General features: G+C 47.5%; 2 protein-coding genes across 18 annotated transcripts in view; both read left to right on the forward strand.

Moving 5' to 3' along the window:
- The window catches only part of fam13b (family with sequence similarity 13 member B), a 63,472-nt gene extending 53,550 nt beyond the window's left edge, over window positions 1-9,922 (forward strand). For 8 of the 11 annotated variants that reach the window (XM_088604750.1, XM_088604753.1, XM_088604749.1 and 5 more), the window contains 7 exons: window positions 371-594; window positions 1,071-1,154; window positions 2,477-2,572; window positions 2,894-2,977; window positions 3,425-3,615; window positions 4,246-4,347; window positions 5,658-9,922. In XM_088604750.1, the coding sequence (XP_088460876.1) occupies window positions 371-594; window positions 1,071-1,154; window positions 2,477-2,572; window positions 2,894-2,977; window positions 3,425-3,615; window positions 4,246-4,347; window positions 5,658-5,781 (905 nt within the window). In that variant the 3' untranslated portion in view covers window positions 5,782-9,922. Of the gene's footprint in view, window positions 1-370; window positions 595-1,070; window positions 1,155-1,813; window positions 1,956-2,476; window positions 2,574-2,893; window positions 2,978-3,424; window positions 3,616-4,140; window positions 4,348-5,657 lie in introns of those variants that run through there. The other 3 variants (XM_088604756.1, XM_088604757.1, XM_088604758.1) reach the window with 3 other exon arrangements.
- Window positions 9,923-12,839: 2,917 nt separating this feature from the next.
- On the forward strand, window positions 12,840-26,918 carry rab24 (RAB24, member RAS oncogene family). Of its 7 annotated transcripts, none has more exons than XM_088604770.1 (10): window positions 12,850-13,422; window positions 16,826-16,899; window positions 17,009-17,227; window positions 17,630-17,698; window positions 18,381-18,459; window positions 20,326-20,393; window positions 20,715-20,814; window positions 21,997-22,047; window positions 22,588-22,650; window positions 23,663-26,918. In XM_088604770.1, the coding sequence occupies exons 3-10, from the start codon at window positions 17,111-17,113 to the stop codon at window positions 23,722-23,724; spliced, it is 609 nt and encodes a 202-aa protein (XP_088460896.1). In that variant the 5' UTR covers window positions 12,850-13,422; window positions 16,826-16,899; window positions 17,009-17,110; the 3' UTR covers window positions 23,725-26,918. The 7 variants fall into 7 exon arrangements, with proteins under 7 accessions (XP_088460899.1, XP_088460896.1, XP_088460898.1 ...); XM_088604771.1 differs by lacking the exon at window positions 12,850-13,422 and adding an exon at window positions 13,973-14,252; XM_088604773.1 differs by having other exon boundaries at window positions 12,840-13,422; window positions 16,826-17,227; window positions 20,718-20,814.
- The last annotated feature ends 222 nt before the right edge of the window (window positions 26,919-27,140 follow it).

A 27,140-nucleotide genomic window follows, 5' to 3' on the forward strand; every position in this document is an offset into this window, starting at 1 on the left:
TTCAATGCAAACCTCCGTCCACAGATGTTAGGATTTGCTGCGGTCTCAGTAGAGTAAAGCATAAACTGTGATACAGGGTCTTCCCTATATTAAGCAGCACTTTAGTTAATGTATAGCAGAAGCTGAAACGTCCTTTAACGCTGCAATAGTTTTTCACTCCAGCGAGCTTTGAGCAGAGACTAGCTTCACCCTGCAGAATGGAAATCGGCCTGATAGATGTGTTCATTCTCAGCGAGGCTCCTGGCTGACCCACTCTCCTTCTGTGGAGAGGAGAGGTGCGTTCCTTCTGTGTTTCCCGGTGCCGGACGGGCTGTCCAAATGTATTCAAAATATTCCCATCTCTCCCGCTCCCCACTCTCGATCCCTGCAGACACTAGGCAGAAGGCCTCCGAGGGGGACCTGGCGCCCCAGCCCCGGCCGAGGAGCAACACTCTGCCCAAGAGCTTTGGCTCCACCCTGGATCAGGGTGCGTCCGAGGGGAGCTCCGAAGGGGAGGCCCAGGAGTGCCGGCCCACGCGAGAGGAGACGCTGGAGCTCATCCAGCGCCGGCTGAAGGGCAAGCGGGAAGAGGACAGCCGGCCGGAGGACGTCAGGGTGAGGATCCGCTCCTCCGTGGGGAAGGAGGAGGGTTTCCCCGCTTCAGAGCAGCGGGAACTGTTGACCGACGTCCCGGACTCCATACCGCCACCGGCGTGCTGAAGTCTTTCTTCAGTCAGTCCAGGTCTCCTTGCTAACTTGCTCACTTCCCTGTGAGGCACAGGGGAATAACAAGAAAACAAGATGTCAGTGGTGCTACCAAAGCACGATCATAGTAATCTTTCAGCGATTAAAGGTTACAGATGACCTGTCCTAACAGTTCGTTTGCACAAGTCTAAATGGCATGAACCAGGACAAGGGGGCTTCAGAAGACGGCGATTATTCAAGAGGCAACAGTGGCTGCATGCAGGAACAGCTTAAAGGCAGGATTGCTTAATGAGTGGAGCCAATGAACCTGCAGCCCTGAACTCATTCGCCTAATGTTTCGTGCCCATATGCCTAACCTGGCTTTCCTGGTTTTCACATTGACACAGAAAATGACCAAGGAGCAGCTGTCCGGTGAGAAGACCGTGCTGCAGAAGAACCTGCTGTTCTACGAGAGTATCCATGGACGCCCGGTAAAGCCTGCTATGTTTATACTCGCATATTTCTTTATATATACAGTACCGTGACGGTGGCGTTTTTATTCCTGCCGTATCCTTACTTGTGTCAAAATGCAGGGCCTGCTCCGACCGGACTAACTTTACAAAGATCTGTTTGAATCTTAGCTTTTTTTGTATATAGGCGTCTTAAATCTTGCTGAATTAGAAACAGCGAAGCATGTGATGGAATAAAGCACTGGAAATACCCCTTCGCAAGAGCAAAACCACTAACTGTCATATGAGGGGTGCTTCTTCTGCTTGCCTTATAAATAAATCTGCTGGCGGTGTTCCTTTAATTAGGATTACCATTAAAAAATACATGTATTTATACCCCAAGCAGCAAAAAATAAAATCAATTTTTTACTTGGCCAGTGTTGTAAAACCATTGCAGCCATATCACCCTGCAACTCACAACTGGCAACCCACTGAAGTTAAGCAGGTGTGAGCCTGGTCAGTACCTGGATGGGAGACCTCCTGGGAAGAACTAAGGTTGCTGTGGTCATTTTCTCGAAAAGTGTAGGGGTGTAACCCCGGTGTCCTGGCCAAATTTCCTATTGGCCCTTACCAATCATGGCCTCCTAATAATCCCCATCTATGAATTGGCTTCATTACTCTGTTCTCCTCCCCACTGATAGCTGATGTGTGGTGAGCGTTCTGGCGCACTATGGCTGCCGTCGCATCATCCAGGTGGATGCTGCACATTGGTGGTGGTGGAGGGGAGTCCCCATTACCTGTAAAGCGCTTTGAGTGGAGTGTCCAGAAAAGCGCTGTATAAGTGTAAGCAATCATTATTATTATTATCTGTCACTAGGCAGTAGATTTTTCTAAGCAAAGTATTACTGCATGAGTCTTTGTAATGTACTAGACCCTCATCTGTACTGCACTGACACTGTGTATTTTAATTGTGCTCGTTAGATACATTGAGTTACCTTCATTATAATGTTGTTAACTGGTCTTTTTATACAGCGCTGCTCTTGCATCTCAAGGCACTTGACAATAAAGGCAAAATCATTAGACATGCACATAAGTGATTTAATATACGATTAAACAGGACTAGAGGATAGGTCTTGCAGGTCTTAAAACTGCTGTACACTAAGATGGACTTGGAAATCATGAAGTGAACAGATTAAAAAGTAGCACCATCACTTATCAAACTAAGGCCAACACATTTGTGGAGTTGATGCAGTGAAGCCAATCAGCACAACAGCATATCGTCATAACAATCAGAGAGTCCTGCCTCCGTTTTGTCCCTCTGTGGTATGGATAACCTCGACTGACCACTTTGACTTTCTTGGCAGGTGACCCGCGAAGAGAGACTGGTCGTCAAACCTCTTTATGACCGGTACAGGCTCGTGAAGCAGATGTTGACCCGCGCCAGCATCACGCCCATCATCGTACGTCTCCTCTCTCTCCTTGCTTCCCCGGCTGTCTGTGGTGCAGGGCGCGAGGGGCCAGGTTATTTAAACCAGCCGTTATGGGGTGGGGTGGGGGTGTACTGTTAATCACGATATAACATGTACCTGCCTGCTGCCTCAGTCCAGCGTTTTTAAATGCCAGCGCTGCTTGCACCTGAAATGGACCCGACAGGCAGTTTCGGTGACTGTGGGGTGATGATAAATCGTTAACCATGGGTGTCGGCTCCTGTAAAAAAAGCGCTAGAATGCGGCCTGCTTCTCTCGCTGCTCTCTTTGCTAATGGCTGCCCTATGCTTTTAGGCCTCGCCATCCAGCAAGAGGAGGAGCCAGATGCTGCAGCCCATCATTGAGGGAGAAACGGCACACTTCTGTGATGAAATCAAGGTGGGCGATTGCGCCCCTCTGCAGAGGAGAAATTAGTTTGATTATCCTTCTTACACACCTAGTCTCCCTCAGTCGGACACAAAACAGCTGATGAGCTGAACATTTGGCTTTTTTTTGAATCAGGAAAACCTTTCAGGACTTAATTTTTTCCATTAATGGAGCAAATCCAAAGAATTGTGGCTTCATTTTTTTTTATGATCAGTTTATTTTGTTTCCGCTAATGCTTTCTTGCTAAAAGCAAAAAAAAAAAATGAATTGGCTTTTAGAGGAGTATTAATTTGCACATGGTAATTTCAGTGTGTTCGTGTTTTCGGTCAAGAGGCGAGACAAACCCACGCTGGCATGATTAACGATTCGATCTCAAACACCCCTGCAGTCACCTCTGCCTGTTGGAATACAACAGCTGCACGGAGAAGCATGGGGTAAATGTTGCTTCTTTGCCGGTAGGAAGAAGACGAGAACGAAGAGGAAGAGGGGGTGTTCATGGAGACTTCAGAGGTCACCATTGTCCTGGACCCAGCTGCCCAGCCGTGCTCTCCGCAGGCCCAGCTCGACGGGGAGGTCAACCCCAAGCTGGAGGAGAGTGGGGGCAAACTGGCCCTGGACCTGCGGCTGTCCAGCTCCAACGCGTCATCCATGTGAGCACATCGCGCGCTGCGCTGTCCTTCCGTCCCGCACATCGGAGACACCTGTAAATGAGAGAGCAAGCTGTGGTCAGCTGACAGCCCAGCTCCTTGGTCCAAATCAAGAGAGGACCTGGACTGACGTGTGAAACTAGTGCAGGCTGAAACAAAAAGAGTATCTCAACCAGGTTTTACATTGAGTCTTGTATAAATAAGTGAAAAGTGTCCCTTGAAGGGATTTTTTTCTTCCTCTGTAAAAAAAATCTGTAGATTTTATTTTTTAACTCCACCTTTTAAAGAAGGGACGGATCTGAGTGTTTGCCGATTGGTTTTCTTTCCAGACGGGCACTGGGCGCAATTCTAGGCTGCTCCATTTAAAAAACATGCGAACGTGTTACAGCAGTACTACCTCACAGCACTACTGCTCTGCACATTAACACACCGTATTTAATGTCTGTTTAAGGTACCAGACAGCATATTCTCCATATGATTAAGGAGTATCTCTCATGCTGGGTGATTTAAAACAAGTGTCCCCTGTAGACCAGCCCTGTTGTGAGACGAGGGAATGCCCAGATGGCCTTTGCTGGACAAGGAGGCAGGAGAGGCCTTTCTTTGTGTTCTTCACGTTGCGTCTGTGTCCCCCAGGCCTGAGCTGTTGGAGCAGCTGTGGAAAGCCAGGGCGGACAAGAAGAAGCTGAGGAAGAGCATCCGCGAGTTCGAGGACGAGTTCTACCAGCAGAACGGCAGGTCAGTGGGCTGTCGGCGCAGCTCCTCACAATAACTCTGCGAGTCCTTCTACCAACTCCTCTGATCTGTTCCCCTCCTCTCTCCTCACCTTATATCTCCTGTCAGTTGAATTGATCCACTTCTTTCGCTTGTGTGGGCGTAATGCAGAGTTTTTCATGCTGTGTTCGCGAAACCTGGGAGCTCCCTTTTGCCTTTTTCCGCAGGGCAACGCTACGGCTCATTTGCCAAAACATTAGGAAGTCCCCCCCCAGCCCAGCGAGCAGCACGAACAGGGCACAGCGCGTTTACCATAGGGTTTTGAAATCCATCCCATTCTACCAGCTGAGGCTGTAATGAGGGCAGTGGTCTACGAAACCCGCTAGTTAAGATAAGAGAGATAAGATCACTTTATTAGCCATATAGGAATTCATATTTTCCCATACCCCAGCTTGCTCTCCATGAGACACAGACACACAGAGAGAGAAGCTTGGGGTCAGAGCGCAGGGTCAGCCATTGTACAGCGTCCCTGGTGCAGTTGGGGTTAAGGGCCTTTCTCAGGGGCCCAACGGAGTAGGATTCCTCTGCCGGCTGCGGGATTTGAACCAGCAACCTTCCAGCCACAGGAGCAGATCCTTAGCTACAGAACCACCACTCTGCCCCCTTTTTTTGTGGATACTTTTATTTAGTCTAGTTAATTTGATAGTTTTCAGTAGGACTAAGATCTGGCAAGGGAGTGGCTCTGTTTCGCTCTCCAGGCCACCCACACACTGCCTATCACTGTCAGTCTGTCTGGGGTCATAGCATTCCTGCAGTTCAGATTTCTTCTAGTTGCTCGTGCTGTCTGGCTCGCAGCTCTTTCAGCAGCGGCGACTGGGTTAACGTTCACATTGAGTGATGTTAAACCTGATCGGTTTTGGATTCCTCCTTCCTGAAGCTTCTTTAGAATTTGTGGGTGCGCATCACGTGTAAAGAGTTTATGATGACTCCTTCATTTCACGGTGAATTGCACTGTGCTGCCATTATGCATGTGCATGAAAATAACTTTTTAATGTCCTGGAGCACCCCCTTGAGGCCTTTCATGTTACTGCAGATAAACTGGAAATTGAGCAGGATTTCTTGCAGTGCCATATAAAGGCTGTATAGGTGTTATTTAATATGTACAGTATTAATGAGTAAATAGTCATCAGCTGACTCAAACATCTCTTTGCTGCCTTTCAGTTTTTCCTCGTTTGTCTCTTGTCCATCAGCCGCAGTGCTTGATTCTTAATGGACGTTGAGTCCCTTGACGCTGAAAGCTGACGCTTTCCTGTTGTGCTTCGTGTCTCCCGCAGGAACGTGCAGAAGGAGGACCGCGCTCCTATGATGGATGAGTACAAAGAATACAAGCGGATCAAAGCCAAGCTCCGGCTGCTGGAGGTTTTAATCAGCAAGCAGGACTCTTCCAAGTCCATCTAAGGCCCTAACTGCTGACCAGCGGTTCAGGGTTTCAGGTCAATGTTTTAGTGTGACTGACTGACCACCGGCACCCTGCACCTTTAGACATAGAAGAATGGGGCCCCCTGCTGGCACCTTGTTGGACTGCAGCACCCTGGGGGAGCACCACCGCACTGCAGGAATGCAGAGAAGGGCACGTAGGAATACCTCCGCTTTCATTTCCCGCTTCAGAACATTATTTAAGCACTATTGCCTGTTGTTGAGGAAGCGCTGCATCTTCTCCACCAATAAAAGCTGTAGTTTCTTCCTCATTTGTTTTTTTTTGGCAAAAGCAGGAAGAAAATTTAGTCTTCAGAGCTACCGATGTCTTTAGTTTACAGCTTCAAGTTTCTTACGCTGGGATATCCTTCAGAAAAAAAAACTTCAACGGAAATTAAACAGACCTGCATGTCGGATGGTCATAATATTGTAGCCTGTCATCTGTATATCTATTTGGACTGAATGAAGCAAACTTTTTGAAACTCAAGATAACAGCCCATGCCATGGGTGGCAAATGGACAGATACGGAACCATTTTAAGAGCTTTACCTTCACTTATCAAGTACTGGCATTTTTTAATTGTGTGAGTATATTTATGAATCTGTATCTACTATCTACATATGTAAAGGTCAATGTCATTCATCTGCAAGAGTGACCATAAAAACAGGATCAAGGCGGCGGTGTGGGATACGACCATATACATATACTTGTCATATCGGCCTCGTCCTACTTTGCCGACCCAAGAGAGCCGACGGCAGTTTTATGCGGACTTTTAGTCGTCTCTTTTTTTTTTAAAAAAAAAGACGTTTAAATCTCTGTGTACCTCAGAGAGGTGAACGGAATTTACTCCTGAAACGCAGCAAGGAAGACAGCTGGCTCGTCGGTTGAGGGGGGCCGATAATTCAATTCCATTGGCCCCCCCCCTCCCCACGTGGTGTCTGTCTGCATGTGTTGTGGACACCGCAGGGGCTCAGAGTGACCGCCAGCTGTTTGCACGGACACACGAGAGTGTGGCGGGCAGTCCCTGGAGCCTCGTGCTGGCCTGCGCCTTCATTGCCTCCTGGGCACAAAGTTTGTACTTGCAGAACCAGTGAGAGACTGTTTTCCTCTAAGGGACATTTCAAAAGGTTTCAAAACAATCAACATGTGTTGACCAGATACTGTTTCTTGTTGCTCTTAACTCTCTCCAGTAGTGACTGTATTTTATATACAGGCTTGAAAGACATATTATAATTGTGTATTTTCTTTTTCATCTCGCTCTAACGCAAGCAGAAGAAAAGGGAAGTGGGTGTCTGCTTCATTGTGCAGAGGTTTCAGAATGAAGCCTGGCGAAATGCACATGCTACTGGAGGTTGCTGAAGTAGTACATCCCTGTAGTTTTCACTTGCCTGTCAGATGCATGCTACAGACAGTCACGGCTGTGAGCATGCGTCACTGCAGTTAAACGGTATAGCCTTAAAGGAAAAGTCATGTTCCCCGGGCACAAGTTCCAGTCTGTCAGAATCTTGTTTGACAAGACGGGCACTGCATATATCTTAGCTTATATGTTTAGCTCACAAGGACGTTTTCAAATGGTGGTTTCAGTTATCGGAGCATCTGTACAAATATGTTGGATAGAAACAGCGCCACTTACTGTGCAGGAGTGGGCATGCTGCAGTCGGGTTCAGCTGGCTCTCGCAGCAGGGGATTCCAGTGCCTGTTACTGGGGAGTAACGCGTCATTCTGACACTGTCGTGTTTATCATCTGTGTCATTGCAGATGCAGAAGCGCATTTTAACATTCTGCATGCAGAAGGGCATGAATATCTTGGAGCACAGCCAATGTGAAACAGACTGTAGACCTACTATATATTTTGGGGCTTTTTTGTTTTGGACAGTGTATGGTTTACCTTGCCTAAGGTTTCCTTCTCTGGGACTGTAACAGTGCAAAGAGGTCCTGCTGGTCAGACATCAGTAGTGAGGTATTATTGTATAACTCACTCAAAACCCAGCTGTTCTAAATCATTCAGCTGTGAGGAGTCAAGACAGAGTTCACTCAAGGACTCCAGAACACTTACATTTAATCTTTGCCTCTCTTTCCAGAAAGTTGGAAAAAGTCAGCTATGGGGCTCTCAAAGTTGTCACAGTAAAAGCGTTTTGTCTCCTGGCTCTCATTTTGTATGGGATCAGCTAGTTCTCTGTCTCAGCCCTTCAAATAACCAACAGTTACACCCTGCTTTGCACACATCGTTGTATCTTGATCTTTCTGCATCAGTGCATTGTGGGAAGAAGCATGGTTTTGTTTGCAGGATTTTGCGAAGCTGAATTCCGACCGAAAATGCAAATACTTTCGCAAACGGGAGCAGAAATGGGGATTTCAGACTCTGCCACCTCTGGGCTTCCACCAGGGAGTCAAGGCTGACCATACAGAGAAGAAGCAGGGAAGGTCTCCATGCAGCAGTTGGCAAATATTTATTAAAGGGTTGCTTCTGTTGTCGTCGGAAGTAGTTCAACATGGCTGATTTCTTCTCTGGTGCTTTTTTACCCCCTTTTCTTATTTAATTTCTTGTGTAACTGACCTTTCACTTGCATTGTATCTGCATGCAACCTCTCGTTATGGCTGCTGATAATTGTCGGTTTCCTTTTTTATACGTGTAAACACACTGCATGCATCTTGTTGTGCTTTTCAAAAACAAAAAAAAATAGAAAAAAACGCGCTCGGAAGAGAGCGAAAAAAGGCCTTTTCTCTGTTTCTTGTAGAGCTCAAACTTGCCTCACGCATTTGAGCAGTCCTCATCCTAGAGGGCTGGTGTGTGTGTTGGGGGGGGTTAGGTCTCTGTAAAGCAGCAACACCTGAAGAGTTGGAAGAAGTTGTTCAGGTGTCACAATTAAGTTATGGATGGGCTGATTGAGCTCGTTAAGAGCTGAGTTGTAATGAGGGCCTGCAGACACACCAGCCCTCAAGAATCCAGATCTCCCTTCCCGTAAGGCAACTCCTGTCTCTCTATTCGCGAAGGACTCACTCTTCTCCAGGGTTTGTTGCTGACCTACGTAGGGGGAAATCATTCAATATGTTTTATGGTTTGATACTAGCTCTATCGAGCTCTTTAAAAGGGCATGAAGTTTCTATGGGTGCCTTTTATAGGTGTGAAATTAAAAAGAGACTTTTGCCAAAGTGTGCCCTAAAGGTTGCCGAGTTCTGGAGACCGAGCTCAATTAACAATTTAATTGTTAATCAATTAAAAAATTGAATTTTTTAAACAAACTTATCAGGGACAGGTGAATGCAGTGAAAGTAATAGAGTGAGAGAGAGAGAAGTAGGTAGGCTTCTTCACAAGAGTCTGGGTCTCCTCTCCCTAGCTGTGCTGGAAGAGGGTTTGTGATTGATTCATAGTAACTGTGAACACATATGAAATCAGGCGGCATGCTTTGCGAACAGGGACTAGGAAGTAGAAATTCGGTTATAGGCAGCAATGAGTTAGAGAAGGTCTTGTAATTCTGAAGTAGAGATCACCAGACGGATGTATCCTTCCCATTAAAGTGGTGCTGAGAGCTCTGCATACTGTGTACATTTTTGTACATGACTTAGGATCGTAGCATTTGCTGCATCTGCTTCATAACAAACCCGAAGGCCTCATTCTCTTCTTGTGCTTCTGATATAAAAATCCTGGTGTCCCTCTGTGGAAAGAGGGAGGTGGGGGGGGGGGGGACTGTGATGGAGTTTTGCACAGCATTCTGAGAATGCAGCCCTTGTTCTGTTTTGTTTTTTTAAAAGCACTACTAAAATCTGAAAGATGAATGTGATCGCTGTTAAGCTATTTTTACACGACCTTCACACCTCGTGTTACACTTGTGATCTGTATGATTCAAGGTCTGTGTTCTTTTTATGACTATTATATAATTTTGTATTTTTATTTTGTACACTCCCGCTCTTGACTGATCTTAGTGTAATAGCTCTTTATTGGCTTAAACGTCTGCTTTGTTTCGTAGAACCTGGTCTCTCTAGCGAACATGCATGGCAGAACTTGTATTGTTTTTCTTTTTGTGCCATGAATGATGAAGCAATAAACTAGACTGTATTCGTGGAAGGAGGGCATCTCCCCCTCAATATGTGCTTTTCCTTAATAAATTCATTTTCACACTGTTTTGGAGCATTTCAAACACTCAGTGGTGTCACAGAAACAGACTTGCAGGCTGTAGGGACAGGCAACGCCAAAAATACAGGATTCCCCGACTACCGTGTATTGGTTAGAAATACATGAAAATTAAGTTAGGAGCTCTTGGCTTAATGACACAAACATTTTGGTGAATGCAAGGAGTCTTTCAGTGTCAAACTGCCCAACATTCTTCAAGAGGGGATTCAAACCCTGGTCACGGAGAGCCCCAGCGAGTCTTGCATGTTCGGCTGTTTTGAAAGATTGCCAATAATGGTAAGGACGTTTGCTTATCAAGCAAGTGACGTGTGTGGTAAAGAGCTCTTGTCCTCAACAGGTAGAGTATTGCATTTCAGTCCTACTTCTGGATTCTTTTAATAAAAGCTGGATGACATCCTTGGATCGGTTAGCTTAACACCAGAGAAGCAAGCTGGGCTGAATGGCCTCCTATTGTTTCTAACCTTTCTGACACTGTTCTTGAATGAGCTCCACATTACTTAACAGATCACCTGTTCCAGTGACCACGATGCAATAGTTCCAGACCTTTAGTAATTTTTAGGAATTGGTTTATGGGTGGCCTACTGAACTTGGACTGGAGCTCTCCAGGGAGCAGGGTGGGAGATCCCTTTCCTAGATTCTTCACACATCCCAGGGATCAATATGAAAGGGGTTTTCGTTTTTTATAAAATATTGTATTTCTTGAATCTGATTTGCTGAAGACCGTTGACAACTTTCCTTCCCTTCTGTTTTCGTGGTGGATATGTGCATCCAGTCAAGGAGGGGGTAAGGAGCAGATCTCTGGGACTTTAACACCGTGTCTAAATGCTCACCCAGACTACAAAAAAATGTAAAAGTTTACAAATACAGACTTCAGGACTGAGGAGTAATATTACTATTTACCGAGTACCAGTAAAGTAGCAGTATCACAGTAGCACGTACAGTATATTAAAAATTCCATTGTAAATGACCTGCATAATATTGTGGTCTTAAAACAGGAAGTGGCATCTATAAAGTTTTCCTTCTTGATGTCCCTCAAGTGTACTTTTTTCCCCATTATATTACTGATTACTGATCGTTCGCAGCTCGATCGATCACTTTAAAATACATTCAACTCCGGATTAAGGCACAGTGAGACCAGCAACGTAGTGACGTAGCTTCAGCTGCGCACAGCCACGTCGCAGAAGGACGAAATTCACTGTGCAAGAGACGAAGGACACCGATCGACAGAGAGCACGCCTGGGTTGCTCCCACAGCCAGTGAGGACACATCACCTCGAGCGCTCCGACCCAGGGCTGAACTTAACGCTGAGCCGAGTTCATGGCGATGCATCTTCGTCACCCAGCCCGCCCTGGTCTAACGTCTGAGGCAAGTTAGCTGGTTTAACTGAGACCTCAGCTGTTCTTTGTATAATAAAAAAAATTAAAATTGAATTCATACAATGTTATCATTAATGTTTTAATTAACGTTTTTCACCATAAATGAAATACGGTTCAGGTTCAGCACAGCCGACAAGAGTCGTTCAGCCGCCACCTTGTGGCCGATCTGAGAACTGCAGCCCACTCATACAAACTGTGGCTTGACCCGTCAATGTAACTGCTTTGTCTTACAGCCCCATCCATCCTTTTTCTAATTGCTCCATCCAATTCAGGGTTACAGTGGAGCCAAAGCATATCTCCGCAGGCAACAGGCACCAAGGCTGGGTACACCCCTGATGGGATAGCAGAGCACATACAGATGCACACACACACAGCAGGGACAGTTTTCCCAGAAGCCAATTAACCTACCAGTACTTCTTTTGTGAAAACTCACACAAACATAAGCACAACGTACAAACTCCACACAGACAGCACTCCAGGTCCAGAATTGAACCCAGGTCCTCACAGCCCTATGAGGCAGGACACTAACCAATGCACCACCATGCCACTCTGTATTGAAGCCATTGCAGCATAAAATGAATTCTTCACAATCACTGCGATTACTAGCACTAAAACACTGTGCTAGTTTTTCTGGGGTTTTTTTTTAGGGTGAAAGACCTGATGATATTTGGAGATCAACAAATAAACTGGGCAAGATGAGATAAAAGCTATCCTTTTGTTCGCAACATTTCTAATTCTCTTAAACCGTGTAACAGTGTTCGAGTATCGCTACGTGGCAAACAGTTCAGAGGGGCCTTTGCATTCCTAGGCAGGGACAGGAGATCACACACTGTATTATTATTATTATCATCATCATCATCATTATTGAGAGACAGGCTCACTGTACCTTAGGTGAGTGCCCCCTACTGGCCCCTCTAATACCTCTTCCAGCAACAACCTTAGCTTTCCCAGGAGTCTCCCACCCAGGTACTGACCACACACCTGCTGAGCTTCAGTGGGCTTCAGGGGTACCAGCTGTGAGTTATTGGCAGCTGCATCAGCAGGCATAGGCTGCAAGGAACAAGTAAAGGTTTATTCCAGCTGAAAAGAGAAGAAAGGAAACAACGTTTCGGCTGTGGAGCCTTCTTCAGGTGGGAAAACGCTGTGTTTCCTTTCTGCTCTTGTTATCAGTGCGACAGCCCTGAAGTCACTTCCTTTCCCAGGTGATAAGCTGTCCCGTTTCGGCAACAGCCACCGAGAGACTGGGGCGCACAACCCAGCAACCCTGGCTTTCGACAAAGGACCAAAAGAAATGACAAACGGGTCAATACGCTGCCTCTGGACACACAAACACACACATGTAATACAGCACGTCAGGTCTGCGATGACACTGATGGGTCAAAATCGTCTAATTTTGAAAAGCACAACCAACACCAAAATTGACTTTTTTTTCCGAAACGGTGGAGGATGAGGGGGGGTGGTACACTCTGATTGACTTTATCTTATCTTTTGAAACCAGATTGCTAAACCTCCTCTCCCACCCAGAAACAAAAACAGGAACACCAGGCTGCTGCTGCTGCTCATCGCCATTCCTAGAAGGATGGGGCACTCCGGGAATCTCGCGGTTGCAGGAAGTTGGCGTCTTGTCTCACTTCCTGTGGCATCCCTGCCTTTCCGCCCCCCTCCGGGAGGGGACACCTGCCCCGGGATGCTTTAGTTCCTCTTTCGGCGACGGGAGCGCCGCACCGGCTCTGGTTGGCTCGGTCTCAGCGTGTATAAACACACGCAGCTGCCTGGGGTGTTTATATCGACTTTGTACGCTGACATAAACGCGCAGGACCGGGTTTTTTATTTTTTTTTACACGGTCTTTTTTTATTTATTTTTTTTTACCCCGTCCCTTTTCCCGGCGGTGGGCATGAGGCGGACTTGGGGGTCTCCGGCGCGCAGGAAGGGGGTGCTGCACTGAACCGGGCTCCCTCGCCAGCTCTCGGCCATGCCGACCCCCCCGGCCCCCGGATTGCGAAACCGTGCGAGATCCTGAGGGGCGGACGAGCCGCGGCCCGTGTGCGGAGCCGAGTGCGCTGCGTTTCCAGGCGAGGGGCCCGAGCCGAGACCCGCCAGCCCCGGGTGGGGAAGGTGAGCTCTTCCTTTGTTTCGCTATCCCTGGCCCGGCGTGGAAAGACCCCCCCCCTCCCGTGACGGGACACAAACACGCACACAGGCAAGAAACGCTTGTGTTGGGTTCGGGTCACCGTTACCCGGTTGTCGATTTTGGGCTGCAAACCAGCGAGCCGGTGTTGTGGCCGGCGTGCAGATGCTCCATCTGAGTGAGGAGCAAGCTCACGGGTTTTCATCTCGCGTGTGTACGTGCGGTCCCGCACCCAGAGAGTGTCTCCCCACGGCCGGTCCTGGGGGGAGACCAGGAGTCGCCACACGTGCTGACAGCTGGGGGCCACTGTTTCAGGACCCGTCCGAAAGTGCCTCGCACGCAGGGCTGCTCACGAAATGGTGTTTACATGCATTTGATTCACAGCGCAGGCCGGATGTGGGGTTTAGAATTACTTCGTTGGGGTTGTGTGTATATATATATACACACACACACACATATAACATGTATAAATAGTAACTCTCTTCTCTTCACTTCACTTCTGTGAATGATTTGCCCGGTTCACTTGTGCGGTCGTAGGTCTTGCCGCAAAAAAACAAAAACATCAAAATGCCAGCGGTGTCCGGTGAAGTCGGCAGTCGGACGTGCGTGTACGTGTGTCTCTTCCTTGAACACCAAGTCGGGTAGCTGCACGTCCGCCGCACTGAGAGAAGCAGAGGTCACGTTTTCCGGTACTCTGAATTACCTGAAATCAGCTGATTTCTGAGGCGGTGGAGAGAGAGAGAGAGGATGAAGTCAGTTGCTCCGTTTTTCTCGGATTAGGCGGAGAATCATTGCCCGGTCCTTCAAGATAACTCAGGTTTGTGCCGCTTTGTGATCAACACTGGTTTAATTTTATAGTTTAGGCTAATCCTATCACATCCTTAACAGACAACTGCTATGCCTCAGACTCAATGCACGCTGCGTTTTTTTTTCCACTACTACATATGTATTGTTCTGGTTGTATTGTTTACTATGTTGTGATGTACCGTCTACATTGTGTGTTTCACAACAAGGTTGCCCCAGGGCGCTTAACAAAGCAAGTGACCATACATGTTGTGAATACAGAACAGAAAAGACCAGAAGACAACGGAGGAAAGGAACAAAAAACTCCTTAGTAAGGAGAAAAAAAACTTCTAGGGGTCCAAGGTCAACTGGCTGCCCAACCCCTCTGGGCATGCTAACATTATACAATTCTCCTCAAGTACCCTCTGGTAACATGTGGAATTCAGGGTTGACTCTATGATGGCAGAAAAGCAGCCCCAAACGCTAATGCTTCCACCACCATGCTTTCCAGTTGGTATGAGGTTCTTTTGGTCAAAGGCAGTTTTTTTTGTTTTCGCCTAAGATGACATCTGGCATTGTGGCCAAATAGCTATACCTTTGTCCCATCCGTCCAGAGCACATTGCTCCAATAGTCCTGATCTTCACCTAGGTGTTGTCTGGAAAACTTTTTGGGGAGCAGAGGCTTCTTCCTTCCTGACCTCACATGTAGGGCAAAGTTGTGCAGTCTCTATCGGATGGTTGACTCATGCACTTTGACATTGACTGAGGCACCACTTGCCTGTAAATCCCTTGATGCTATCCTGGGGTTCTTGGAGACTTCCTGCGGCATCTTTCGGTCAGCTCGTGGCCGGATTAGGTGGGACAACCTGGCCTGGAGAGATTGCCAATGGCTTGAACTTTTCTCCATTTGTAGATGATCTTTCGGACAGTCGAGTGATTGACTATAAATCGCTTGGAAATGGCTTTAAATCCCTTCCCAGACTCATAGGCATCAACAGTCTCTCTCCTGAGGGCCTCGGAGAGCTCTTCTGATCTTGGCATGATGTAGCCACACACCTCAATTGCTAAGACCAAACCAGACCACAGGTTTCTGATGTTTGTATCAGGCAGTGCCCTCCGAGTTACTCTCTGCTGATGTTCTAATCATTTGCACCTGTTTTGGTGCACCTGATTCAAATTTTAGGCATCTGATGCAATGATAAAGGTAGGGGTGTACTATCTTTTTCTGCACAAGGAAATTGTATTTCTGTTGATTTAAATAGTACGAATGAGTGCAAAATATGATTTTTTAATTTTATGTTTTAAAATCAGATCACCTTTATCGATCAGTTTTGTTGAAATGGCGATCAAATATCCTTTTGTCCAAAAATGTAAAAAAAAAAAAAAAAAAGGCAAACCTTTTCATGGGCTGTACTTACTTTTTCACACCACTGTATACAAGAGCATGTATTCATTTCTCTGTGTCTTGAGTGGAGAGAAACTGCCTCAGTTTTGCAGAAGTTCTGATGGTGATGAGGGATCCTCCGGGGAGTCTGTGAAATGCCCGTGTTTCACACTGCTCTGTGCCTCTCCCCCCTCTTCTGTACACACCCCAGTCTTGCTCTGTCAGGTCGGTTGCGCTGTAGTGAAACCCGTTTCCCCTTTCAGTTTCTCTCTGTGTGGTTTCACGTTTAGTCTGCTGAGAGAGTCGTTCAGTAAATTGGCGACGTATGAACTGGCCAGAAACAGGCTGTGGAGAGGAGGGGAGTTTTATCTTCTGTTCGACCAGTCTCCCCCAGATATCTGGGGGAATGCCTTCTCCTTCTGAATCCCTCCTTAAACACCATAAATCACTCAAATTGAAATATATGGGAACTTAACCGTTTGCTGCAATTAGGTTATTCTCTTGTCTAAAATCATATTATAGGCCGAGTAAAAGGATAACATAATGGCACCTTTTAGGACATGAACGTTTAAATCGTATTACTTGAAATTTTCAATTATTTTTCTACAAGCGCCACCATTACTGTTACTGCTGCTGTCATGAGTTAAACATGTTCAGTTCGAAACTGGGAGTACTCAGAATTGTGACCAGAAGGCTTTTGTCTTAAGCTAATACATCTTCCCTGTTTGGCTGACATGTTTCACAGCATGACAAGTGTTGAGCTGGCTTGCTGACGAACAGACTTCGACTGACTTCCAGCTCATTTCTGTGTCCCAGTACGTTGTCTGGCTCCAGACACGACTGTCAAGAGTTTCAGCAATTTCTGTCTGTAGAGCTGAGCAGCTCGGCTAAGTAGCAACATTATGTCGAGATATACCCTTTATAAAAACTGTGAGCCTTCAAATAGTTCCCTTTTTAAAAGCTTGTTTTACTGGTTTACATTACTGTTGCATGTCAGTGATTTTATGCATCTTGTTCAGGCTGCGATGCGCCTGCTACCTCATTCTAGGTCCTTTTGCACAGGACATGTGCCCCAGGCCCCAACTCACATTCTTCTAGTCAGGGATGTGCATCTGACGTATCAAAGTTAGATTACAGGAACATAAAAGTTATTTTAAAGAAGAAGAGGTCTGGTGACACAGTCGGTTGCTGAAACGGTTCATTCATCTCGGCTTCTCCTCCAGCAGCAGCAGCGGTCGATTAGAAGACCCCCGTTTGGAGGCCCAGCTGTGCAGACCCCCGCTGCTCTTTCTGCGAGGTAGCCTCGGCTGTTCCCAGGCTGGGCTTTGAAGCGGGACCCGTGTTCCTGTCCGACGGATTCACCGGGACGCTGCGGATCTTACCCTGGTGTTTTTTTTCAACTCCAGTGGTGTAGAGAGCAGTGAGCTGCCCTCTTCCCCGAAAGAGAATCCCCCCCCGCCCCCCGGACAATCCCTCGGTCGCCCGCCCAGGGCTCCCGTCGCCCGGAGATGAGTGGCCAGCGGGTGGACGCCAAGGTGGTCATGCTGGGGAAGGAGTGCGTCGGCAAGACCAGCCTGGTGGAGAGATACGTGCACAACCGCTTTCTCATCGGGCCTTATCAGAACGTGAGTCCCAGCGGAGAGCTGACACTGTCTTGTCTGAAACCTAGGGAGTAGCAGCGATGCACAGTCGGGGGGCACGCAGAGCTGCAAGTAGCTGCAAGCGATGAATAACTCTGCATCATCATTCTCTCTCATCATCTTTCTCCATGGCGACTGGGACACTGCTGTGTCCTTGCCTGCTCTGTTTAATGGGTGGTGTTGGTGCCTCCGTGGCATCTCTCCATCCACGCCGCCATGCCCTGAATTAGAAACTTGAAAGAGACGCATTAAAACGTGTCAGTGTCAGTTCCTCTTCTCGTGAGGTGTGTGGTCAGCAGTGTCCGATGGCCTCTACCCAGGTGGGTGGCCTTGTACCTGCCTGGTGTTGCTGCAATACATGATTCCTGTTGCCTTCTTTTTCCACAGACTATCGGAGCAGCATTTGTTGCAAAACCCATCCAGGTGGAAGACAAAGTCGTTACCCTGGGTATCTGGGTAAGTGAGGAATGTCGTCCAGCAGGTTCTGAAGAATTATTCAGCCGGGCGCTAGAGAGCACGTCGCTCTTGGCCAATTAAGCCAGCGAGCGATTTAGTTAAGTAGCTGAGCTGGGACAGCGTTGAGTGCCCATAGCTCCCAAGGGGGACGGAGTAGAGAGGCTTTCTGATGCATTGCTGGATCAGCCTAATTAGACATGAAATCTTGTGAAGAAAGTTTTCTGTTGTAAATGCAGTACCCTTTACGATCACTTGCAGTATCCATAGTGACTGCCGGCGTGTGATTGTAACTCCCTTGTGAACGGGACAGTGTGAGTGTGAGCTGGCGTCGTTCCCGCAGAGGCCCTGCGCACGGGAGACCTGCAGAAAGAGGAAAAGCAGGACGTTTTAGGGGGTTAAAAAGAACATTGCTCAGAGCCTCACCTCATTCGTTCGCTCAGGTTTGTGTTGAAGCAGGATGAGGTGCCCTTGTGCCTGTAGAATCACCGTTTCAAATGAAGACCAGCGAACGGGCGTTGCTCTGCCAGATTCAGCTCCTTGCACGAATAAAACCCCCTTTCTTTATTTGAAACGCCCTAATCCCCCCCCGTCTTCTCACACAATACTTCTTCTGATGTCTGGGGCAGCTCAGGGGTCCCTCTGAAACAGTAGCACTGGGAGGGTCTGTTTGTCTCTGTTCTAGGACACAGCGGGATCGGAGCGCTACGAGGCCATGAGCAGAATGTACTACCGAGGAGCCAAAGCCGCCATTGTGTGCTACGGTAGGGACCTGCTCTCTCTTCACAGAAGGCCCTTCCGGCCGCCCTGGTCTTTTCCATCCGACCGGAGCACGGAACTCGCATTCCTGGAATTCACCTGCATAACCCATGATTTAGCTCAGTCAGAAACCACACAGAAGTAAATGTTGAGAAGCCAGACACTGAATCACAGTTCTGCTCTCCTTTTAAAGAAGAGATTGGGGGTTTTGTCTGTACACAGTACGTTTTGCGTAGTTTTATGCAGTTTCTGTCATCATAACATTTCTGGTCTAAAAGGAGGGCATTATACCTAATAGTGAAGCACTATGTGTGTCAGGATCCTGTGTAGTTCTGTGGTACTGTCTGGTACCGAGCTGCATGGATTAATTTTACCTCTGGAGTTGAACAGAGAGAGTTCAAGAGGGATTGACATAGCGTTTTTAAAATCCTAGCAAGTGATCACAAAGGTCAACCCACTCTTCTCCGGGAAGTGCAGGAAAAGAGCCCAGTGCTGTGGATATTGTCAACAAGCTGTGGGATGGTGGACTGAGCTGCCCAGCCATGTTGTTGAATTTAAGCGATTTAAGCAATAATGATCAGTCTGGTACTAACTAGCAAACAGGCCAGACAGGGTAAATAGCTTCCTCTTACTACTGTAAAACCTGCAACAGGCAAGCTCTCCGATACTGGAATTCAGAAGTGCACTGGTGTGGGCTCTCGTCCGCAATGCTGATACTACTCTGATGTTTAAATGACCAGTGTCCCGACTCTTCCTCGCTTCAGAGAGTTAAAAGTGCTTCAAGGCAGCATGTACTTCCTTTCACACTGTCTGCGTTTGGACGGGTTTGCTGAGTGAAAATGACACACTGTCACACTGAGCACAGGGCAGGTTTGTGACTCAGAAAGCCCTCGTCTTCCCGAGCAGGGAGTGCTGTGTGCTCTATATTTAGAGCCTGTGTCATCAGGAGGTATGTCCTCCTGCTTCCTGTCAAGACCTGAAAATGCTCTGACCTCTTCTGCATCCCTCGCAGTCTGGGTGGTTGGTCAAGAAGAGCAGTTGGTGAACTCCAGCCGCATGTCAGTGATGCGTCACCTGTTTTGGGTTGAGGTTCTGGTTGTGTGTTCTTTTCTCTGGATCAAAGGGCTGGACAGGCTTGTCCCAAGTTACTGATGTAGCTGAATATCCCTCAACCAGGGGGATGAGGTCAGTTTGTGGTTTGCACTAGTATATTGTACTTTTGAAAGGGTCTTGCCAGTGGGTTTACAAAACCTACTGCAAACACAGAAAAGGCAGCAGATCAGAGCAGGCCGTTCAGCCTGTCCTGTTCCTTTCACTGCTTACGGTTTACCAGCTCAGAGATCTTGTAGGATCTGCTGGGAATTACCTCAGCAGCACGGCTGGGCAGCTTGTTCCACCCCTGGGAGGCTTGGTGCTTAGTCTGCTCACTGTGTCCGGGAAGCCAGAGCTCTGAAGATGAACGCCCATTGAAAGCAGAGATAGCACTGCGATACACATTGCTGTGTACGTTAGCCCTTAGTAGCAACACCTGAAGAAGGCTCCACAGTCGAAACATTGCGTCTCTTTTCTTTTCAGCTTGATAAACGTAATAAACCTTTACTTGTTCCTTAGCAGCCACATGTGCATTTGGCTCTGCATGATGCACGAGGCCAAGTTATGGTGGTGTGTCTGTGTGCTCCTTTTTATGCTTGGAGTTGTTGCCATATGCATTGCTTTAAGTATTCTTGCTTGCATACGGAAAACACCTCTGCCTGCACCAGTCGGGCCACAGGCTTCTGTAATATGAGTAAGATCTTATACTGTACAGGTGTTTTGTTTTCATCCGGGCGGGACAACTTCTGTTTTTTTTATTCTGTTTTATCGTGCCTCAGATCTGACGGACTGCTGGAGTTTTGCCAGGGCAAAGTTCTGGGTGACCGAACTGCAGAAGAGCGAAGAGGTACACCTGTTTTTTCGGCTCTTGGCCTGCACGCACGCACGCACCCTCTCTCCAGCGGGCTCTGTCGTGATGCACGCACTTACACACTAAGATGGAGAGCTGCTTCATCAGCCGTGCCCTGCTTAAATCATGGCGAGGTCTTGCATATGGGGAAAATGCCTCTTGGGGAAAACTTGAAAAACTCCCGTGAGGGTATATTTGTTGTAACGGTTTGTCCCACGCTCTCAGAATGCGCTCTGTGCCGCGTGCGGACCTCCATGCGTCCACCGCAGGCGCCGCTCTCTCTCAGCACCTCCCCCCTCTCTCCTCCCCCGGCTGCAGCAGTGCAGGATCTACCTGTGCGGCACGAAGGGCGACCTGATCGAAGGCAACCGCAGCCTGAGGAAGGTGGACTACCACGACGCCCAGGACTACGCCGACGGTAAGGGCCCAGGCCTCCTCCGGCCGGTTCCCGAGTCTCCCCCGCCCGGCTGCCTGCCGTTTCGTCACGGTCCTCCACCTTCCCCGTTTGGAAAAGAAAATAACCTGGGCAGTCCTTAGGAACAGGCTGCGCCCAGGGAAATGGAAGTGCTCTCGCCCGGGCAGCCCTGGGGGGGGGCATCTCTCTACAGGCAAACAGCTGCTTGAGTTTTAGATCTGGGAAGCTGCTGGGGAACGTGCATGAGCTCCCCCACTGCCTGAAACGGAGGTGAAAGGTTTTTTTTCCCAGCAGTGACGTTCTGGTACGTGACAAAACAAAAGTCCATCGGCTTCCTGCTGAAGAACGTGCTTCGAGTTCAGCGGCGACCTCCTGAAGGTTTACTTCAGGGAGGAGAGAAACGGGATTTCTCTCTGCCTCCTGCCCTTCAGACAGCAGGGTCCGGTCAGGGGAATAAATGTGCAGGAAGCATCGGAGGGCTGGTCAATCTGCTCTTTAATGTTATGCCTTTGACCTCGTGTGAAGGGCGTGTTTAAGAAGTGTTAGAAAGTCATTATCATTGATTAATTTCGGCCCCGTTTCTCAAAACTGGGGGAGGCAGGACAAGCGAAGGTATTGCATATTTCAAAACCCCTCAGCTGAATTTCATTTTTCTTTAGAAAGGTTTTAATGTCTTGAAAGGACAGTGGGAAGGATATGAAAGTCCGCAGGACTGAGGCAGGCCGCACTGTCATAACTGAAATAGCTGTGCTCACAAAGTTACACAAAGTGTAACTGATTTCTTTCAACGTCCCCGCGACGGAGCCTCGCTGCTGGAAATTTCTCAGGCAGTCTGTGGGAGTGTCCTTTGCATTTCGAGGCCAAATGTGCTGTTTAGTGGAAAAAGTGTTTTTGAAGGAGGTTTAGTCCATCCTGTATGTGCTGTACTGCTGGGGGTCAGACCTCTGGAGCCAGCCTGGCTGTCACACTGAACACTTTGAAGGAAGTGAAGTCAAGTGTTCAGCCAGAGGCGCTCAGTAGTAGCAGTACTGCAGTTGTTTTTTCATATTTAGAAAGAATGGCCCTGGAAGTGAACACCATTGTTTTCGCATTTTAGCAGTTTAGCATTTCCGAACTGAGAATTCTCTCCAGGTTGTGGACGGACGATTCTGACAGTTTTCCCCCCCGTTTTCTTTCTCCCTGCAGAAATAAAGGCTCAGCTGTTCGAGACCTCAAGCAAAACCGGCCGTAATGTAGGTGAGTGGCCGCAGGTCCACGCGGGTCATTGCCCCTTGCCACCTGTTGCTAGAGTCTGGAATGTAAGAAGGGTTGCAGACGGGGAGCCCTGAAGACAGAGCCCTGGTTCTTGATTTGAAGAGAGTTACTTGGATCAGCTGTGCTAGATGATCCGAACTGCCTTCCCTCGTTGCTCGTGTCTGATATTCTTTTGCAGGTGTTCTGTGTTCTGTCAGGTTTTTCAGATGGTGTCACAGACAGCCCGAGTCCTGTTCCCATGTCCACTGGGTTTAGATAGCACATCGCCACTGTGTGCACATTTTTTTTTTAACAAGACGTAGGGCATGTTGGACCCAAGGAGTGAATTCCTTGATGTTCTATAGAAACTGATTTATTTTTTCCAAAGATGTGGTTACCGTTTGGGATTTACTGTATCTGCATGTGCAGTAGACAGAGCGAATCTGAAATGCCAATGCCCATGAGCAGTGATCGGGCAGCTGGGCAGATTCAGACTGCGGGTCGCAGGAGTGACGGTGGCCCTCTCCCCACTCTTTGTTGCAGATGAGCTCTTCCTCAAGGTGGCCGAAGACTACTACAACAGCACCTCCTTCCAGCTCATGACAGGTCAGAGGTCACTCGTGTTCTCTCTTGACACATGCGGTCTGGCCTTGTGTGTGGTTTGACATCTCCTTTTAGTTCCTCTTCACCTGTTATTTGAAACCACTTTGGAGCTTGTCTTGGTATTTCCAGTTTCGGCTTCTCTTTGCGAGGGTGTAAGGTGGATTTTGACACGTTTCAGATTGCGTAAGACAAAGCTCCGAGAAATTGAAACCCTTCACTGCATGTTTCTTTGCGAAAATAGCCGATATGCATTTATTTTATCGCCAAAACCACATGGCTTCAAGGCAAGATGTTACTTGTGCAGCTTTAATGGTGCTGAGTGCACATTTTACAATTGAGTAATTTTGTTTCTAAACTTTTTAAGAGCTGTGACAGAATAAAACTGAGCACACATTCACCTCCATCATAGACTCTCCATGTGCATCTAGATAATTGTAAAAGAATACTGTTCCCATTTGCATTTTCTGTTATTATCTGATTCAGTTAAATACATGTTTTCAGTTCACTGTCTGAAACTTAGTGAAGTTGGCTGCACAGTGCGTTTTAATTTGGATAACTGCATAATGCGGTCTGAGTTTAATTTGGATAACTGCATAATGCGGTCTGAGTTTAATTTGGATAACTGCATAATGCGGTCTGAGTTTTAAGTAGCTTTTTGATAATAACATATCAGAAAACGTTTGTATTTGCATCTTCAAGAAAATAAGTCATATACAGTATAGTATTTTGCTTAGTAGGTTTTCCTATGACACTCCTGTCGCACACAGCCAGTGCAGTGGAGTGTGCATTGAGAGTGCAGTGCAGCACACTGCGCTGCAAGTCAGGTTAGTCTGTTCCTCTCGTCTTATTCTGTACTCTTTCAGGAGTAATGTGAAGTGATTCATGCTGTACGGACTGTGTTCTCGTGTGCTGGGAGGGGGACCAGCTCCTGCCAGTCCCCAAAGCTGGATGATAGGAAATGAAACCGGGGTGCTGTGCAGGAGCCGCAGTGTCTGACTGCTGTGTCTGTTTGCAGAGGAGAAGGGGGTGGACCTGGCGCAGAAGAAGAGCTCCTACTTCTACTGCTGCCATCACTGACGCGGAGCAGCGGCCTCGCCGTCCCCATCCCAGCTGGAGCTTCTTGCCTTTTCTTTGGGGGGGAGGAAGAACAGTGCGGATTTCCTGGTTTGCGTTCGTATCCGCGCAGAAGCAGCCGAACGCGGGGGCAGTGTGCTCCGGGCGGCGGGAGGACTCGGGCCTCTCTTTCCCTGGTTTTCCCCGGCTTCGACGCGGCGGATCTGAATCCCGGCTTTCCGCTGGGTCTGCCTCTGGCTCGGAGGATCCTTGAGCCGGATGTCGTGGGGCGGATGTGAAGGGCAGGACGATGTGAGCTAGGGAAGCAAGGAGAACAAGGAGGAGCATTTACACACTGGAATGTGAAGATCGATTTTATGTAGTGGTGACAGTTTTAGCCTTTCGCACTGAAGTGAACACAGTCTGCTTGTCAATGGCGTATGCTGTAGAATAGCCTTTTTTATTTTGATGTTAATGCTTGAACGAGCATTTTTCTGCTCCCCCCCAGCTCTGTTTGGTCACAGAACAGTTTACTTAGTTCAAAGTTTTTCTTTCTGTGCGCAGTACTTTGTGGTGCATGACAAGCTCTTTATCCTCAGTTTGACTGGTAAAATTAAGGAAAAAATGTAAAACCATTTTAATCAGATAAGCAAGATTCATCTAATATGGAGGGGAATATATCTTTGTAATGGTTTGAGGAAGAGGCAAATGTTCCTCTCTCTCTTTCAAAAAAGGAAAAACATCTATTTTAATGATAAAACCACAGGCTAATTTTGCTTCTTCAGAAATTGAAGTTCTCCGTCTTTAAAAAGGGGGGTTGATAATCCAGCTGTGTGTGTTTATTTAACTTCTCTGGCTTGTATGTTTTGTTTCAGACTTCAGAAAGCATTTTCAGATACCCTGTGGTAAAAATGATATCTTGTACTGCAACCAGTTTTAAGTTTAACGTCTGTCATTAGGGTTCTTAATCTCCAACCTTGCCCTGGGTGAGAAGGTTGATTTGGTGATCCAGATTCACATCGCCTCTCTCTAAATCCATTTATAGTCCTGGAGAGAGACAGTGCAGTAGTGCTGACAGGTCACTGTGGGGTTCGGTGAACCCCTTGCTCTGGGAGGCTGGTGTGTTCATTTCAAACAGGCTATGACCCCGTATTGGATAAAGCAGTAAGAAAGCAAATGCTGAAGGCTCACCTGCCGCGGTGGTCCTAATGAAGTTTTTGCAGGGGGTTAAGAATCGATGACTGGAGGGTGCTTCATGAAACCTGCTGGACTGTGGCTCTTTAAGCTCCCTAGTGGGCTCTCTTTGTTGCACCCGTGTTTTTTTTTTCAAATTCAGGTTTGTCGCGCCTGATTCTGGACTCTCTCCAATCGTGAACCCCGTAAGTGCACACGGGGGAGAGTGAGGAAGTGTGGACAGACCCCTCCCACCCGCTCGTCTTTGACCCAGTCGGCTTTTAACGCATCACAGCCGCCTCGGCTCCGATTGGCCGAGAGGTGTGTCCGTCACAGGCAGGACCTCATGCCTCACCCCCCCGTCATTGGAGCTGTGCTCTTTGAGCCCCACTGCATGACGAATCTCCTGACAGCAGGCTGGAGTCGTGGTGCCTGTATCAGAGTGCTCATCCTGCGCTCGGGTGAGTTGTGCCTCCCCGCTCTTCAGAACCAGACCAGAAGATCATCAATCCCTTACCTGAAAAAAGTTCCAGCTTTGTTTTTGAACCTCAGTCCTTGGTTTCAGGAATTCCTGCTGCCCCATAACTGCTTCTGCAGTGCCAGAGTTCAAGGCTTTGCTTTTTGTTGGGTGTTTTTTCTCATACACAATTAAGACCCTGCTCCCCCCAAAAAAAATCTAGGGAGTAGGTTTATCCAAATCCAGACTCGTGGCCACTGTACCCTGCAGCCACCCCTGTGTGCCTTGCTCTCAGCCAGTTTCTGCAGAGGTTGGGTTACAGCGTTCTTCTGTACAGTTATCCATGGAAAGAGGTTTTTCATCGCCGTTCTGTTCTTGTTATTGCTTGGGATAAGTTCTGTAGAAGCACCGTGAGACTTCCGTGAGAGTTGAAAATGTTCAGTAACGGGTGGCGAGTTCAACGTAATCACAAAATACTTATCTCCTAACTAATCTGGCTAGCCAGAGCACTCATGACTAACTCATGGTTACTGTGGTGAGGTGTGAGACTTTGGAGTGCAGGTGTACTGTTCGTATTTAATCAGCTAATTGTAATATTCGTAATGAGGCTCTGAGGGGTTGTGCAGGTTACTGTACTTTAATAGACTAATCGTGCCGGAACAAAACCAGAAAACACGGCACTCCAGGCACTGAAGACCCCTGTTGCAGAAAGACTATTACATCCTCTTTCACCACTGCCACTGACTACTGTTACAGAAAAGAGTCCAAAAAGCATAATTTCATATTCTGTTCTAAGGTATAGAGAGGTATAAATTAAGGTATACATTTTTACCTTAAGTAAAGTTCAGTTGCTGCCTTGATAAGACTGAAAGAAGGAGAGGATCTGAAACATGTACACTTTTCGATCTGCTCTAGAAAAAAAAAAATCCTCAAGTCCTGGCTCTGCTCTTATTCAAGAGGGAATTTCTCAGATTCCTCTCCTACTCTTGAACAGTTCTTCAGGAAGCGCATTAACGGAGTTGAAGAGCCCTAAAAGCCAAACCAGCAGGTTCCGACTGTAAGAACAGCTTTCTTGAGGTTTATAATGTACCACACCGCATTGCTTTTGTTACCCAGGCTGACTTCTGGGTGAAACCACATTGAAGAAGTACCTTCTCAGTCTTTAGGTTCTTCAGCATGAGGAGAGGGCCTGCACAAGTTTGCCAAAAACTCATACCACGAAGAGAGCGTGATGGGAGGGGTGGAATTAGTTTGCTGTTTTTTTCAGTGTAGTACTGTGATGCTGTATTTAGATTGTTTTTTTTTTTTCCTGAGTAGGTTATTTTTACTTTTGAAAAAAGGTGCCGCCCTCCAGCTGTGCAACAGCTGTGGTTTCCCTCAAGGCAGCTGCTGCCTGTTGGGGGGGGGGGGGGGGGGCGACACCCTTTTCTGCACAGGTGCCTGGCCTGCTCTCTTGTGCACAAAGTGACCTTTCAGCTGAAGTTAGTTCAAGTGCTGGGTCAAGTCTTGCAGATTGCCGTTAGGAGTGTATTGAGAGTTTTTCATGAAAAGTATAAAAAATAAATAAAGTGCTTTGAGCTTCCTTTAAGCAGTCTGGCTTTTTTACCATAGTGATAGCTCGTTTTACAAGCCCCTTCTAATAGCTAGGATAAACCCTTGTGTGGTAAGCTAGTGCCAAGGACCGGTCATTTCGGGGTGGGGTCTTGTGCTAATTTGTTTTTCAGAATGTTTTAGGGACACAAGCTAAAAAAGTAAGTTATGAATTTTTTTCAAGAACCTTCAACCATCATGGCGTAACGGAGCAAAACTG

This window comes from Lepisosteus platostomus, chromosome 13 (assembly GCF_059453375.1).
Source record: "Lepisosteus platostomus isolate fLepPlt1 chromosome 13, fLepPlt1.hap1, whole genome shotgun sequence".
In the NCBI taxonomy this organism is placed as follows: domain Eukaryota; kingdom Metazoa; phylum Chordata; class Actinopteri; order Semionotiformes; family Lepisosteidae; genus Lepisosteus; species Lepisosteus platostomus.

Excerpts from the sequence above, each read along its gene's own strand:
- rab24 (XM_088604770.1), top strand. The coding sequence starts at position 17,111 with ATGAGTGGCCAGCGGGTGGACGCCAAGGTGGTCATGCTGGGGAAGGAG. Across the intron at positions 17,699-18,380 it reads TCGTTACCCTGGGTATCTGG|GACACAGCGGGATCGGAGCG; the intron begins GTAAGTGAGGAA and ends TCTCTGTTCTAG. Across the intron at positions 20,394-20,714 it reads AACTGCAGAAGAGCGAAGAG|CAGTGCAGGATCTACCTGTG; the intron begins GTACACCTGTTT and ends CCCCGGCTGCAG.